This window comes from Argopecten irradians, chromosome 3, assembly GCF_041381155.1.
Source record: "Argopecten irradians isolate NY chromosome 3, Ai_NY, whole genome shotgun sequence".
NCBI lineage: Eukaryota > Metazoa > Mollusca > Bivalvia > Pectinida > Pectinidae > Argopecten > Argopecten irradians.
This window is the reverse complement of record NC_091136.1, coordinates 39,645,880-39,663,818: the sequence shown is the minus strand read 5'-3', so window position 1 is coordinate 39,663,818 and position 17,939 is coordinate 39,645,880. Positions and strand designations below refer to the sequence as shown.

The 17,939-nt window shown below is 36.0% G+C and overlaps 2 protein-coding genes across 3 annotated transcripts in view; one reads left to right on the top strand and one right to left on the bottom strand.

The window, feature by feature from the left end:
* LOC138318556 (phosphofurin acidic cluster sorting protein 2-like) overlaps positions 1–17,939 on the top strand; it is a 375,127-nt gene that overhangs the window by 216,222 nt on the left and 140,966 nt on the right. The gene's annotated exons all lie outside the window — the stretch shown is intronic.
* LOC138318553 (mirror-image polydactyly gene 1 protein-like) overlaps positions 1–17,939 on the bottom strand; it is a 34,660-nt gene that overhangs the window by 7,947 nt on the left and 8,774 nt on the right. For both annotated transcript variants that reach the window (XM_069261011.1, XM_069261010.1), the window contains exons 3-9: positions 11,310–11,371; positions 10,379–11,001; positions 10,032–10,140; positions 7,768–7,900; positions 7,404–7,458; positions 5,908–6,078; positions 5,159–5,221 (exon numbers count right to left, since the gene is read on the bottom strand). In XM_069261011.1, coding sequence (XP_069117112.1) covers positions 5,159–5,221; positions 5,908–6,078; positions 7,404–7,458; positions 7,768–7,900; positions 10,032–10,140; positions 10,379–11,001; positions 11,310–11,371 — 1,216 coding nt within the window. The remainder of the gene's footprint in view (positions 1–5,158; positions 5,222–5,907; positions 6,079–7,403; positions 7,459–7,767; positions 7,901–10,031; positions 10,141–10,378; positions 11,002–11,309; positions 11,372–17,939) is intronic.

Sequence of the window (17,939 nt, the reverse complement as noted above, 5' to 3'; positions counted from 1 at the left end):
ACTCGTACACAAAACCTATTTGTCCTGGGTAAAGCTCAGGCCAATCTATGTCAACATTATTTGGCTCTATAGCGAGATCACACGGCAAACACCCTGGCCTCGACTGGGCAAATAAAGTTTATTCATGGCCCTTCATCCTTAAAAACACTCCTATAAAAACATGGACAATTATCCCATCAATAGATTTAGATATTCTCCTACATCTCGGAGCCACAAGCTATTAAGCACATCCCCCAGATTCATCCCTCTTGGTGTCTGAAACTCCCCCCAAACACCCATCATAACATACCCATGTGTAATTCCACATGTCTGAAAATGCTTCATATTCAAACACTGTGATGTTTTAACTGTTTACTTAAAGCTGTTAAAAAAGCGATAATTCCTTTTTTGTGTACAAACAGATCAGTGGCTGTTGATATTTGTCAAACATTAACAGTGTTCAGTATAAACTGGGTTAACAGTCTAACAACAAAACTACAATAGGTGGATACAATGGTAAATAGCTGTGGTACAATGGTACATGTGTCTATAGCTGATGATAGTGGATAAATACACCTTTAAATACATGTGTCTATAGCTGATGATGGTGGATAAATACATCTTTAAATACATGTGTCTATAGCTGATGACGGTGGATAATACACCTTTAAACCTTTAAATACATGTGTCTATAGCTGATGACGGTGGATAATACACCTTTAAATACATGTGTCTATAGCTGATGATAGTAGATAAATACACCTTTAAATACATGTGTCTATAGCTGATGATGGTGGATAAATACACCTTTAAATACATGTGTCTATAAGCTGATCTTTATGTCTATAGCTGATGATGGTGGATAAATACACCTTTAAATACATGTGTCTATAGCTGATGATGGTGGATAAATACACCTTTAAATACATGTGTCTATAGCTGATGATGGTGGATAAATACACCTTTAAATACATGTGTCTATAGCTGATGATGGTGGATAAATAGCTGTGGTACAATGGTACATGTATCTATAGCTGATGATGGTGGATAAATAGCTGTGGTACAATGGTACATGTACATGTGTCTATAGTTGATGATGGTGGGACGATCTGTGAATGATTCCTATGTATGTATACAGGAACTTTTTAAAAGGATGGTACAACTTTAGATCTATTAAAACAAAGACCTATTGGCCCTAACAATCACCCGTGTTCTGATGCAGAATTCTCCAAAAAATGCATTGATAAATTTTGGCGACATGCACCTACCTGTCTGAGTCTGATGTCTGTCAAGGCTACAAATGTGTACATATACATGTACAATGCAGTATAAAAAATGGCCAAAATGTCATTTTGACCCCCTCCCTCTGAAATAGGACCATGAAATTCACAATAATTGTAAAAGAATTAAGACCTTTTTATATATGAGATTCCATTAAATCTGTGAGTTGAAAAAATGTTTTTTAAAATTTTTGGTTTTAATCAATTTGATCCCTTTTGATCCCTTACACTACTTTCTTGGGGTGGGGTCCATATATATAATTCAAAATTTTAATTGAACTTAGGCCACAGAAGTTTTGTGTGAATTTTAATTTCATATTTTCAAAAGGTGACTTAAACATTTTTTAATTGTTTTTGTGAGCTGTGATATAATGACAGACATGAAATATGTGTACAGTAATCAAGCACAAAAAAGAATAAAAATGAAAAAAAAGGCTAGCAGTCTTAACATTCTGGACCAAAATGATTGTGAATGAAACAACATTTAAAATGTTAACACTTGAAACTCTCCCCAGATTAAAAGTGAATGGGAGTGTTTTTTAATATGTGTACCTTATATTGCTCTAGTAAATCACATGAGACTGGAGTTTTATTTATTGGATACAGTTATGTTCTGTCTGTATAATCCTTAAACGGTTTACAACACGGGCCACATATCGTCTGTACTCAAACGCACCTGACAGCTGTTACACATATAAATCCCTATCAAACTTGGATACAATTCTCCATTTTATCCGTGGGATGGTCGAGTTTTATGTCCGTTATCAACCAGGTAGATGCAAGTAGAAAACAATAAATAAATAATAATGAAACACACCCAAGATCAGTGCCAAAACCGCAACACACAAGTGCAGTGTATTTCTGTTTTCATTGTATCAGAATCGTGTTGAGGACAGTGCGAGATAGCAACACAAGTCCGTAATAAATTCCTAAATATTTGTTTTGGAATTCAGAAGGGATCTGCGATGTAATACTTGGGCTTGTTGATATCAGGGGGAAACACTGTGCTATAGAATGGGTGACGATTTAATGTAATCATAGGGTTAACATTAACACAGAAACAGAATTATGTAACTGAAGCCTCAGCTTATACCTATATCCCATAATACTGCATTCTCAATCAAATATAACGAACATTTATCAATCAATGGAAGTAAGAGATACAGAAATAGGTGGTAATATAGGACCATATTTTTCTGTGATAAAGAAATCAATGGAAGAAATTTGAACAGTTTCAAATTTAATTGTTATTGTACCAGTCATGTTACTGTTAATTGTTCATATCAGTGTTCATGTCAGTGTTTGTGTTTATGTCAGTGTTTGTGTTCATGTGTTGTGTTTGTGTCAGTGCTTGTGTTCATGTCAGTGTTTGTGTTCATGTCAGTGTTTGTTGTGTTCATGTCAGTGTTTTGTGTTCATGTCAGTGTTTGTGTTCAGTCAGTGTTTGTGTTCATGTCAGTGTTGTGTTCATGTCAGTGTTTGTGTTCATGTCAGTGTTTGTGTTCATGTCAGTGTTTGTGTTCATGTCAGTGTTTGTGTTCATGTCAGGTTGTTTGTCAGTGTTTGTGTCAGTGTTTGTGTTCATGTCAGTGTTTGTGTCAGTGTTTGTGTTCATGTCAGTGTTTGTGTTCATGTCAGTGTTTGTGTTCATGTCAGTGTTTGTGTTCATGTCAGTGTTTGTGTTCATGTCAGTGTTTGTGTTCATGTCAGTGTTTGTGTTCATGTCAGTGTTTGTGTTCATGTCAGTGTTTGTGTTCATGTCAGTGTTTGTGTTCATGTCAGTGTTTGTGTTCATGTCAGTGTTTGTGTTCATGTCAGTGTTTGTGTCAGTGTTTGTGTTCATGTTCAGTGTTTGTGTTCATGTAAGTGTTTGTGTTCATGTCAGTGTTTGTGTTCATGTCAGTGTTTGTGTTCATGTCAGTGTTTGTGTTCATGTCAGTGTTTGTGTTCATGTCAGTGTTTGTGTTCATGTCAGTGTTTGTGTTCATGTCAGTGTTTGTGTTCATGTCAGTGTTTGTGTTCATGTCAGTGTTTGTGTTCATGTCAGTGTTTGTGTCAGTGTTTGTGTTCATGTCAGTGTTTGTGTTCATGTCAGTGTTTGTGTGTTCATGTCGTTTGTGTTTCATGTCAGTGTTTGTGTTCATGTCAGTGTTTGTGTCAGTGTTTGTGTTCATGTCAGTGTTTGTGTTCATGTCAGTGTTTGTGTCAGTGTTTGTGTTCATGTCAGTGTTTGTGTTCATGTCAGTGTTTGTGTTCATGTCAGTGTTTGTGTTCATGTCAGTGTTTGTGTTCATGTCAGTGTTTGTGTTCATGTCAGTGTTTGTGTTCATGTCAGTGTTTGTGTTCATGTCAGTGTTTGTGTTCATGTCAGTGTTTGTGTTCATGTCAGTGTTCATGTTCATGTGTCAGTGTTTGTGTTCATGTCATGTCAGTGTTTGTGTTCATGTCAGTGTTTGTGTTCATGTTGTTCATGTTCAGTCAGTGTTTGTTCATGTCAGTGTTTGTGTTCATGTCAGTGTTTGTGTTCATGTCAGTGTTTGTGTTCATGTCAGTGTTATGTGTTCATGTCAGTGTTTCATGTTTCATGTCATGTCAGTGTTCATATTCAGTCAGTGTTCATGTTCATGTCAGTGTTTGTGTTCATGTCAGTGTTTGTGTTCATGTCAGTGTTTGTGTTCATGTCAGTGTTTGTGTTCATGTCAGTGTTTGTGTTCATGTCAGTGTTTGTGTTCATGTCAGTGTTTGTGTTCATGTCAGTGTTTGTGTTCATGTCAGTGTTTGTGTTCATGTCAGTGTTTGTGTTCAGTGTTTGTGTTCATGTCAGTGTTCAGTGTGTTCATGTCAGTGTTCATGTTTGTGGTTTCATGTCAGTGTTTGTGTTCATGTCAGTGTTTATGTCAGTGTTCATGTCATGTCAGTGTTCATGTTCATGTCAGTGTTCATGTTCATGTCATGTCAGTGTTCATGTTCATGTTTATGTTCAGTGTAGTGTTCATGTCAGTGTTTGTGTTTCATGTCAGTGTTTCATGTTCATGTCAGTGTTTGTCAGTGTTTGTGTTCATGTCAGTGTTTGTTCATGTCAGTGTTGTTATTCAGTCAGTGTTCATGTTCATGTCAGTGTTCATGTTCATGTCAGTGTTCATGTTCATGTCAGTGTTCATGTTCATGTCAGTGTTTGTGTTCATGTCAGTGTTCATGTTCAGTCAGTGTTTGTTCATGTCAGTGTTCATGTTCTGTCAGTGTTTTGTTCATGTCAGTGTTCATGTTCATGTCAGTGTTCATGTTCATGTCAGTGTTCATGTTCATGTCAGTGTTCATGTTCATGTCAGTGTTGTCATGTGTGTTCATGTCAGTGTTCATGTCAGTGTTTGTTCATGTCAGTGTTCATGTTCATGTCAGTGTTCAGTTCATGTCGTGTTCATGTTCATGTCAGTGTTCATGTTCATGTTCATGTTTCAGTGTCATGTGTATGTCAGTGTTATGTTAGTGTTTTGTGTTCATGTGTCATGTCAGTGTTCATGTTCATGTCAGTGTCTGTTCATGTCAGTGTTCATGTCAGTGTTCATGTTCATGTGTCAGTGTTCATGTTCATGTCAGTGTTCATGTTCATGTCAGTGTTCATGTTCATGTCAGTGTTCATGTTCATGTCAGTGTTCATGTTCATGTCAGTGTTCATGTTCATGTCAGTGTTCATGTTCATGTCAGTGTTCATGTTCATGTCAGTGTTCATGTTCATGTCAGTGTTCATGTTCAGTCAGTGTTCATGTTCATGTCAGTGTTCATGTTCATGTCAGTGTTTGTGTTCATGTCATTGGCAAATATATGCAGCCACTTCCTCTGTTAGCCCTATAATTACATGTAGTAGGTCCTGAATATATACATAAAGACAAGAGACCTACTTTGAGGTTATGATCAGCTCCCTGCCTCTGCTGTCGGAGTAGTTCCTCTTCATACCTGCGTGCCTGTAAGACGAAAAAATAAAAACTTCACATTTGTGTGATATTGGATTTCAATTTCAATGGTATTTTCTCCATAAGATCTTCTTCTTACCCTTCTCCCAATCTTAAAGCGAATAGTCGGACAAACAAAGGCTCAAGTCGGTAAAAATGGTGTTAACATATCCAGTATAATTTCTTATGAAATAGAAAAATAAAATCTCCCATCAAAATCGCTCTGTATGCGAAGAAATTAATATATACTAAAGGAATCCTAATACGTCTTCCCGACCGGCTATCAGTGCAGTTCACTCTTAACGCATATCCACGCAGCCTCGTATTCAAAGAGTTAGGCGAATTTATATTTAGAACTGTGCTAAATTTACACGGGGCTTCCCCATAATTTCAATGGTCAAAACTGGACACCGTAAGCAGAACTTGACTATCATTATGGTATACAAGGACTTTTGGAAGGCCAAAAAACGTATTTAGACTGGTTTCCTTTGCCCGACTATTCGCTTTAAACTCTTAAGTACCAGTTCGTTTATATTACACTGTACTGTCCTGAACATCCACCATCTGATTCATTCCTTTCCTAACCTGACTGTGTTACCCTTCCAATACTTGCCCCTTACCCTACACCCTGCACCTTTCCTCCCTGACCCCTATCTAACCCCTACACCCGACCCATTCCTCCTTGACCCCTATCTTACCTTTGCCAGAGCAGCGTCCCGTTGTTCCAGTATAACCTGCATCTCCTCCGCGGTGATCTCCGCCTGTCTCCTCTTCCTCATCTCCAGTCTCTGTAGTAGAGTTGTACACTCCTCTTCCACTCCGTCTCCAGAATCAGGACCTCCCAGTCTTGCCAACAATTGTTCCACTCCCTGTAATACAAAAATCACATTCTGAATGTTTTTACGGTACTGGCAAATTCAGGTTGACTATCAGGGTAATTGATGAAACCTCTTTATGTGTCAGATATGGGTCTTTTTTGGGGGTGGGGTGGGAGTGTGGGGGGGGGGGGTGTTCTCTTTTTTTTTTTTTTTTTTTAAATTGCAGAAAGTGTTTATTTGTCTATTTGTGAATTATAGTGTAAACTAAATACTACGGCCTACTTCAGATTTATAGAACTATCTCACCGAAGTATACTGTGTAAGACATTATAACAAAACAGCCAATCTGCTTGTATTTGACTGACAATTAACCTAGAGTAATCTGTCCGTATATAAAACGTCCTATGTAAGTAAGTCTCAGCTAAAGTGGAGATTTTTGTTCAAGAAAATTTCCATTAATGACCTTTGTCAAAATATTAATTATTGCATGAAATCATCACTGCACAATAATTAGTTCAAAATCAATTCTTGTTATTCAATTGTACTTAAATAAGTACTTATATGATTTACAACAATTATTTTCACAGAGATATATGCTTTTGTTTCTTAACTGTTGTTGCAATGGACATCATTGAGACTCGATTAAAAAGTCAGTAATACTATACATGAAGTGATTAAAATGAAAGACAATGTAAATGGTTATATTGGTAAATAGCTAGGTGATGACATGTTATTTTATACATTTTGCTACATTTCTGCTGACCCTATGACTAATGTAGGTATGCTGAATAAATCCGACAAATTCCATGACTTGACAATATTAACTCACCAGGATCAATTGTGCGTTTGTTTATCACACTATCAAAGACATATACAGTCTATGAGGGGTTCGGGGTTAGATCGACGTTGAGCTTCCCGCTGTTTGTAATTCAACGCCCTATATCTTAATCAATAACCGTCATAAAACTCCACTACACTACGGCTTTGTTTTAGTTCAACATTAATCCATCACTGATTATTAATTTCTCTGTATAAAACTACCATTATTCCATGATTTAGAGAATCATATATTTATATACATGTAGTATCAATGTAAGAGGATAACTGGCCAAAATTCTTTCATAATTTCTCTGGTGTTTCTATACCACATATTATTTGATTTACTTCTACCTAAATTAGACTCTTTGGCATACTTTTAATTTTTATTTTATCAATTTCATCAGTTTTCATTTTATTGATTTCATGAAAAGATTGGTCTTGGGAATTTTGTTCTTCCTTTTCTTACTAACACCTCTGGCCCTAATGTGTTGGTCACTACTGCCCTTTAAATATGACCTAATTACCTAGAGTCAGAATACTTTTGTTTTAATACTTACCTGGTCATCATCATCTAAATCTTCATTGTCTGATCTCTCAGGTGTTCCGTAGCCCCTATAACATATAGATATAGCACACACTAATTCTAAACACACAAAGTACTAGCGCACATGTCTAAAACAATATCGGAGTAATTAGTATTTAAGCTACATATGTAATTATGAAGCACAGGTAATTTATCACGTGGCACAATTTATATGATGCATTTTTATAAAGCACATATTTTTATAAATACATTCCTATTACACATTTCTATAGCATATAGCACAAATATCAATGGCATAGCATATACAACTACAAGATATAACACATATACACACAAATTGATGACACAACAGTACACAATGTGATGACATCACTTACTGATCCTCAAGTCTGATCTCTGCCTGCCGTAATCGTAACAAAGCCTCGTCTCGTTCCTGGTTAGCAATCTTGATTCTGTTTGATGAAGATTCATCTCTTTTCTTCTGAGCTGACCGTACCTCCTGAACGAGAGCTAAAAAGATAAAGGAATATTTTTTGTTTTTAAGTATCCTCCTAAAATATGCCGTCTTTAGCGTATGTACACTGATTGGACATTTTGATTTGGTTAAGGTAATTTTCTCTGTGGCCAATCTTCTTTGTAGTGAAGAAACTATATATAACCAAATAACATACAATGTTTGCTATTTTATATTGCATATGGAATATTAATTGTTTTATAGCAAAGTTTGCAACTTTGATACAATCAGTTGAAAAACAATAACACAAAATTATACAATGTAATAGACTCTCCTTTTATATAGAAAATAAAGTCTTTTGAGAAATGACACACTACCTAGAGTCTAGACAAGATAAAAGGAAGAATAGAGGATGAACAGACATACTATTCATATACATATACTCCCACCATCAATCCTCATTAGTAGACTAATATTATGCCAAGATGTATTTGATGATAAATTTGCTGCCATAACATTTGAGACATTAAATAAAAACACCTACGTCTCATCTTTTCTTAATGTAAACATTTCAATCAGATTTTGTCCTTTCCATTGATTTGTTGGCACTATTTTTAACAGTAATGTACATGTATCGTTACATCAAACTGTAAGCACAAAGTTATCTGAATTGTATTTCTGGGGAAAAAATTGTGTATCATCATTCTTAATATTCTCCTCATTAACAAACATGGCACCAAATGGACTCTTTAGAAAACAACTCACAACCAGTCAATGTGTATTCATTAAATATCCTAACAATTAATACACGTCAATAATAAAAGAAAAGAAATATATACTAATACAAATATATAGATCTTGTTTTTTTAGATAGTGTAAAACAAAATAAATTCAAAGAAACCATGAAAAATTTAACTGAAGATACTAATCTAGCTTTATATTAATTTCAGTGTGGGTATAGATTTTTTTTAAATCAATTACTTTTTCGTACAATTGAAAATATTGAAATAGTTTCTTTTTTCCTCAATTCTGTTGAGGAGATGATGTTTTTAAGGAGACAATACGACTCGCTGACGTTATTGAACGTCACATTTAATTCATTTTGCATTCGTTGTGTTATCAGATGGTGTCAGGTTATAGACAGTAATAAAACAGACCCGACCGACATGAATGGCCATCCCGTGTATTCAGGAAACCGTTTAGAGTCATTAATACAGGATAAATGGTTGCACCTGCTAATTCAATGGCGATGATTTGTCTCTGACAGTCAAGGTAAAAAGCAATAGACGTTGACATCATTACAGAACAATACTGTGATCCTCCATGTAAGCGGACGTGATGCCGGCATTCTAATGATTGATATGTGCTGTGTTTATATCCCAATCCGAGGGGAAAAATGACAATTTAAAACATAAAAATGTGCTATGTAGGGCATCAGAACTACCGTGTCAATCAATTGTTTGTGACTAAAACATGCAAGAATGATACATGTGTTCATCTGCACGATTGAACGGGACGGGATCGTTCAGACATCAAAGTGAAAAATTGTCTCTTTAAATGGCAAGTGTAACAGTAGTATTAATTGCTAGGAATCAATAATCACATTGAAAACATGTATCATCAATCTTGTCGTCACGGTAACTCAGCTGCAGAAGCCAATCAATAGAGCTGACCCAACTACCTGAGACTGTGATAGGTCATTCTCCGACCAGGATGTCGCTCACGAGTAAACAGCTCCAGATTTTTATTATGATCTCTGACATCACAGATTTTTGATATATCAGATATTATAAAAACTGCTGAGGAATAATGGATAAAATCAGAAACAGTATTTGCTGATTTCCTTTTTTCATATCACAGTGATTGATGTCCCAGTAAAAATGGAAAAGTTTCTATCCTGAATGTTGCAATCAGAATTCTTTAAATTGGTTTTCCATGTTAAGTTTTAAAAGTTATTCTCAATAAAACCACACTAATTTATTAAATTAATTCAGAAGAACACATTTGACTTACGATAAATTTGTATTATTTAAAATGAATATGTATGACTTCATATGAATATGCATGACTTCAGACGAATACAAAATAACTTCAGATGAATGTCATATGAATATGTATGACAAGAATATATGTGTCAGATGTGTATGACTTTGATAATTAAGTACAAATATGCATGACTTGACTCACCGGCAGCCTTTTCAGCATCTGTAGTATGCTGTCCATCTGAGTCCGAAGTCTTTAGGGTAAGTTTCGTTGTCTCAAGCTCTATTTCCATGTCCGCCAATCGGTCCACCAGCTGTACATGAAGAACAATGACCAATGGTCAGTTAATGTTGACATCTTCAATACTTGTGAGGAAGATTAGTTGAAAGTCCAAATAAGTTTGAATGGATTTTTATTTTAGTTCTGTAGAATATCAAAACTAGTGTTAAGCATGTTAATGTGCATAGATGATGACATGTACTTGGGCAAAATTTGTATCATTGATGACCCACCGCTATTACCTGAGAAACTTTATATCAGTAATGACCTACCTTTTTATTACAAGCCTTTTCTGTCTCAAGTTCAGCCATCAATAAAGCAATCTGTTTGGTTTGATCTTCTGGCCGAATCGGACTGGACAAATGACCAGCTAGATTCAGACCACTTGTGAATCTGGCGTAATTTGGGTCAACCATGTATGGGCTGAAAGATGGTGATGTATGACTTGGAAAAGGTGAGATTCGGAATGGAAGGCCGTTTGATGCGTCCTTGGACTGACCTTCACCAGAAGGACCTGGGAGGTCTCCACTCTCTCCCCTAACAGGCGGACTGGACTGTAGATCTCCAACCTTGAGCGGGTTGTCGACATGGTCCCCAGAGGTGTTTGCTGAACCAGATGTGCTGGGACTATACCTCTGAGGGAAAGTTGGTGTCGGAGGCCGCATCCCAGGATTTAAGTAACGAGGGGGAGCCATATAACTTCCGGGATGATAGTTGGGGCTCATGTAGTTATTCATGTATGGGGCAACTGGCTGCATGTACATTGATGCTGTTGGCATGCCAGGTATATATGGAATGTAGGGGCGGGGAGGTACACTCTGACCTGGACTAGATTGGTTGCCATGGAGACCGGTATTTTGAATCGAAGGTCCAGATGCTGTGCCATTTTCCTGAGCTACAACAACGAATTAATATCTAAGATGGATAATACATGTGTAAATGTACAAGGTTTTTCCAATGGCATTACATTGTACATATTTTTGCTACAGATTTTATGATTTGGATTATCTTCTTCTGATACCCCTGGTACTGACCTTGAAGACTTACAGGAATTTCAAGTTTCTGTCAATCTTTGAAAATCGGTTCATCAATAAAGATTATCTGATCTTGCCCAAAGATCTATTTTAATCATACAAAGTTCTCTTTGATAAATGATCTTGAAGAGATCTGAATTATGTCTCTTCAATAATGACCTTGACCTACCTGTTAGAGTTGGTTTATCATCCTGGATAATCTGTCTCTCCAAGTCATCTAATACAGAGTGTCTGAAATGAAAGAGGGAAATATTGGTATACAGGGATTCCATAAAAGTTATTAAAAGAAAAACAACATGTTTTTTAATATAATTCAGCAAGTGACCTTGACCTATGAAACTGAAAAGAAGTCAAAAATGGAGTCTAATTGGCCTAAGGGATCTTATTGAGTTATTGCACAAAAAATCCTCCATGCAGACGGCTCTACCACCAAAGGCACTAAGCCAACACAGTAATTTGAGTTTTACGTTCATTTAAGGACATTCAAGAATTAGGAAAAGACAAAGTTCCCCCAGACAAAACACCAACTAATTATGTTAATGCATGGCAACTGCCTCAGAAAGATCTCAAATGTGGAGGTATAGATGGGCTAATATGAATTCTCATGTCTGACACTTTAACCACTGGGCCTCATACAAATCCGAGATGGTATCTGTAATGTTTTACACATTAACCACTAAGCCACACTAGCCCCTTATGCCTTCAGTAAGATGTCACCCCTAGCTATACCCAGCACATTTCTAGTTGACATAATGACAGCCCTATAATTGATATTCTATTAGTATTGTTCTAGGATCAATGTTTACATTGAAAGCTTCTTGTATTCTAAACATTAATTTTTCTTTTATTTATCATATTCCCTTATCAAGGAACTGCTAGATTACACAAGAAAGTAAAAACAAATAGTACACTGTAACCTATACACTAGATGAGCTATTGTTTTCCTTGTAAAATAAACATCAATATCAAGATAATAAACAAATTTAAAGTGGATTATGTTGTGAGTAAACACAGAAACATTGTCTCAATATTTAAACATGCAGCTCTTTTATCACAAATGCCTCCATCATCAGTGTTTGTCTGTGTACAGTGCTCGGTGAAGTTTGTGTATTTGAACGACAGTTCTAACTCTACTGTTTTCCTACACAACACAAATATTTCTGTGTATGTCCAGTAAATCTTGGCAGATGATGATAACTCCCTCTTCAAATATGCCTGACAGATAATTTGTGTTGATTTAACAACACTGGACAAACAGGCCATCTTTACTTTGGGTAAACTATCAGGAGGAGGAGGGGGTTAATGTTTTACCTTGATGAGGTAATAATGATGTGTACAGTAGTAATAACGATAAAATCGGTGACGGATCCCCCACCCCACACCCCCTCTTCGATAACTCCCACCCCAATTCCCCACCCGCTACTCACATGTACACTGCTCTCTATCATATCAATAACAATATTTATTTGTTAACTACAAAACAATCAATCTACTTTGTATCACTCACCACCGATTGCTTACACAGCTGAATCAAGTATTTATCCTAGATAAACCAGACAAATTTACCCACAAACAAAAACGTGACGCTGAGGTGTGTGGCCGCAATTCACCAACCAATCCAGAAGCTGTCTGTCCTAATGTGTATTCTAGATAACTACCCTGTTTAAACTGGAGTTTTACAAATTTGTTTTCTGAGATAAATATGATGTGGGATATTTCCTGCGTCGTATTTGTATCAATATTGTGGACCAGACATTGCTACACTCACGGACCAGTCACAACATTGTCTAGGGTTTGTACAAGAGTATGTGTTCATTGAGAACATCACAATCACTGTTAGAGATCAGGTACAATGTTACAACAAAAGTCAATAAAGGGTTATCTAAATAGATATAAACGGGGACTCTAATAGAGAGGAAAAGAGAACCAGGCACTCCAAAAGTATAAGAATTCCCTCCTTCATTGATATTCCCATCATGCAAATCATAGCCTAGGGTAGGCCAAATTTAATGAATGAAAGTTCAGCATTTTATATGGTACTAAATCTACAAGGAAAATATGTGGCGGTCTTATTTGCAGACAATTCTCCTAATTATGAAAATTTGTAAAATAAGGTGAAGGGTGCAGTCATTACAGTACCTTTTCGACAACCAAGCCCTTTGAGGCCACTAGGTTATAGTAGTGGAGTAAAGTTAAGAGTTCTGTCAGTACCAGGTTACATCTTAAAATGGGCAACAATTTTACAAACCATAGTAAAACTAAAAGGCCTAGTGGTGTAGTGTTTACCTTAAATAGTAAGCTTCTAAGGCAGAAAACGCTAGCTAGTATTTGAATATATAAGACATTTGCCAAGAGGCTATCACTGCCCAGGCATGGAAGTATGAATATTAGACACACTAACAACTAGGCCATCAATGCTCAGCGATTGAGGGTAAATGGCAACGCGAGATGTTTAAATAACTTGGCCACTGCAGCTGATGTAAGATGGAGGGCTGGTGCACATTATGGTAGGATGTTTTACAATTTAACCACTGAATTAGCCATGCAGTCAAAAGATAGACAGGGAAAGTGTTAGAATGTCATACACTTGGCCATGGCAACCCTCTTATATTACAGAACTACCATACTTGTAATATGGCTGTGATGAGTTGTTTTTGTTGTGACAGAAATATTGAGCAGGGATTGTCTTCTGATCAGGCACTGAATTCATCATTTTGGCCAAAATAAACATATCATCCATCACATACAACACAGACTGATTACATACCTAATATTTTCAGAGTCGTTACCACTTAAAGTCAGCTTGATAAGGGAAACATGCAAATAACTGTGACCCTCTTTGACCCTTTGCCAGCCTGATGGAAGGAGTTTAGTGTAGAACTCTCCATCCAGGGAGGTTAATTATGGTATGGGTCCAAATTTACCTCTTCAAACAAAACTGAATTATTGTGTATTGACAGAGGAAAAATTGCACAAATTTCATCAAACATAATTGAATAAGTTGATGTTTGCTTTGCGAGAGGCTTCTGACAGATCAAACAGTCCCTGCTAGATCGTTTGTCCGAGGTTTGACAGACATGAGGCGCAAGGCTGAACCTGTGGGGAATAGAAAACCACCAATCTAATCACCACCTCTACAAAGCAAATCTCATTTATACCGACTCAAGTGCTCTGTAACGGCTTGAAAACTCTGGTAACTGAAGAAAAATTATCGTTTTTTCCACCTGAGGTAAAAACAAAGCCTTTTAGCACTCCCGAAGGTGCGTACTGAGTTACGGACTATATAGTCTCCTACAGACTTATCATATTTTTTTTGTATAAAACGTTCAGCCAATGACAATAGGCTTTACAAACCAAACCATGCTGTCGAATGAGGAAACAGGAGCAGAAGCCCATTCAAGATAGCGGACTGAAATGACAATAAAGAAGAAATGTAAACACAACCCATTCTGCTGCACTGAACGATATAACAATGAATTCGAAAAATAGCCATCATTAATTCTCCACTCTTTAGAGTCATTGTACTCAGAAACCTAGCTCAATGATAAAGCTTTAAATTTTTTTTTTATTCATTTGTACGTTGCCGTAGCAGAACCATATTCAGACAGTTTTCATATCACTAGGTCTGTTCTCGTTAGCAATCAATACCACACTCGACTGGACCCAACTGATTTCACATTCAAAACACAACCAAGATATGATATAGTCATTAATACATGGTGCCGTTCGAGCTGTTCAGATTGGACCAATAGAGGGCACTGTTCATGTCTGATGTCGAATCGTCCAGTTAATTACTCTGAAGACAAGTTTCTCATCAGTTATAGCCGTGAAAAATGACAGAACGATTTGCTGAAATTCATCACAAGACCTCCAGAACAACTTTAACATTAAACCACATGAATATCTTAGAATTAATTTGGGTTTTGGGAGATTAATTGCGAACTATATACTTTAACTGAAAGACACATAGGAGAATTGACAATTCCGATGAAATATTTCATAACTCTTATATGGTGGAGAGATAGAGTAATTGATTATACAGTGTACTTTAAACTAATCAAACACCAAAATGATCATGTTTGATGATAAATCAATGTTAAAACCTCCATGACTATTATCTGGGAAAAAAAATACATTTAAAGATGACCTTGAATAATCATTGGACAGTGCTAGCCTACTAAAATACCCATCTACTGATCAGTTAATATACAAAATGTACCAGGGCCCGGTTGTTCAAAAGGTGATAAGCTTAATCACATGATTAGTGAAATATTCATTTCTCATTTGCTGCAAACTTGTGAATAGTGGACAAGTAGGTAAAGAATTGGATACATAAGAATTTTTATGAAATTTTGTCAAGTTTGTTAACAAAAATTAATTCTATCCTGATTGGAATATTGTCGTTTTGAACAACTGGGCCCGAGTAATTATTCCCCAGTGCCCTTCGAACTATACAGACAAGTGGAAATACCTCTTTAAAATTAATGTTGAACAAGTTGCAGGATAAATATATAAATGTTCCTTGTATTCTGACTTTATACTGTACTATGTTGGACTTAGAAATTGTATGTTTAAGTTTTCTTAAAGAAGTAATTCTTTCATACAAAGATAGTGTTGCCCCGTTCAATATGTAATAAAGAAAATATTTCAATTCCTACCATTCTATCTAATGTAAACATTTTTTGCTATTTTTCCTTCAAGAACAAAAACCTACATACAGAATGATTCATTCCAAAATGTATCCTTAACATCTGTAGTTTAAATTCTCTGATGCAGATGGACAAACAGAAGGAGAGAAGAACAAAAAGAAAAGCCCAATCTTTGATTTTTTTTGTTTACCATATTTCAACCTAAAAGTTCCCCCAAATTGACTTGTAGTATACTTAATTTAGTCATAGGTCTGAATTCAGTCCCATTAAGTGCCAGCTCAGTTTTCAAGAATTTAAGCACCCTGGGCACTTATTGGGTCGAATATGGTAAGTGAATTGGGGAGAAAGATACAATACTTTACATCCAATATCAGTGAAAATATCCAGATGAAATATTATCACTCTATTCTCTCTATCTCTTAAACCTGGCTTTATCAGGAAGTAGAGAGAGAGATGACAGCCTCCTATAACTACACTGGCCATCTCCTGATATTTAGGAGTCGGAAAGCGCAATATGTAGGGGCACTAAATATGTTACCATGGACCCCTTATCTACGTCCTTCAGCTTGATTGCCATTCTGTCAATAAATATACAGCGGAAATCCATTGAGGACGGGGTTTTACTTTCCAATCAGGCTGCTATCGTACACAGCTGGATTACAGAACAATAATGTAGGACTCTGAGGCTGTCCTCGACAACATTACCTCACCTTCAAAAGTGTTTGTTTCCCATAAATTCATTTTAATTAAAATCTACTCTGGGTGGAAAGCCGCCTGCCAACCATCTGTTGGATTGGCTATCACTGGACAACCAACATTTCCTTTTGAACTTTGGTCAGGGCATGAAAATGTAAACCCAAGATTGTATTATATGACAAATTCCTCAATTCTGAGTTTTCCCAAGTGTCCTAATATCAAATATGATGCTGTTTTAGTTTGAGAAAAAATAACCTATGACATTATTTCACTGGTCTGAATTTGTTGCATACACAAAATGATACTGTCATATATAATGTGCCTTCATAAATTGATAATGGCACACACAAGATTATTCATATAGAGTAGAATGTCAGGTGTAGTTTGCATTAAGAAACATCTATCAGATTCGGACATGTTCATCTCTCCATATTTAACAACATACAGTATTGCTAATGTGTTTAGGGAGGCTTCAGTATATATTTCCATGTTGTCAAGCAAATATGACATCAAATTTCAAAGTGCTATTTCAATGGAACATACTGCCAAAGACATCAAGCAGGACATTGTACTCTATTACATTATTACATACTGTCCCTGGACAAATAGGTGGTTCTACTCTCGGTATATCGAGTGCTATGGTAGACTGGTAAATCTGAGTCAAGGGACATAACCCAAATAGAAGTATTCCTAACATCCAATAGTCAGATCTATCTTAAATAACTATTTTAGATTTCACATAAAAAGAGGATCTTTCCTTGAATGAAACTTATGAAAATCATAGTAAATTATCAAAAATATTTCTGGGTACCATACATGATGTCTAGCACTTAGTCAAGGTCAAGAATGTATATATATATATACATTGTATACTGTAATTGTATACTGTAACCAACTTTCTTTCTTGGCTAATAAAATTTCGCAGTTTCCATATCAAAACAATTTCACAGATTTAAAAATTGTCCAGAAATTGATATCTGAATCGATGATGAAAATTTTCAATTCGCAGAGATAAACTTTCAAAATTTGCTTTGATTGCAAAATGGTACATAGGTATCTCCTTATGGTTCTGACACCTCATTCAGGTAAAGATCATTTCAGTCATCAAAGTCAATTTGCTTAAAGACGTGTATCATACAAGGATCTCACCCTAATTAGCATCTGTACTTAATAATTTTATTGTAATTATTAACAAGTCACATGGTCAATGACAACCAAAAGGTCACCAAGCAAAGTTCACATGCTCTTTGTTAATATGTGGGGTAGTAATAAAAATTCCTAATTTATAACCTGAGTAATTAAAAAGAGAATTATGACAGACAGTATACAGAAGGGCTTATAATGATGTAAACATTGAAATAAAACTATCAAGAATTGATGTAATTGACCAGAACAATCCACGCCTTATGTCAATGTGATAAATACAAAATGGTGTCATGTTATCTTTTATCATA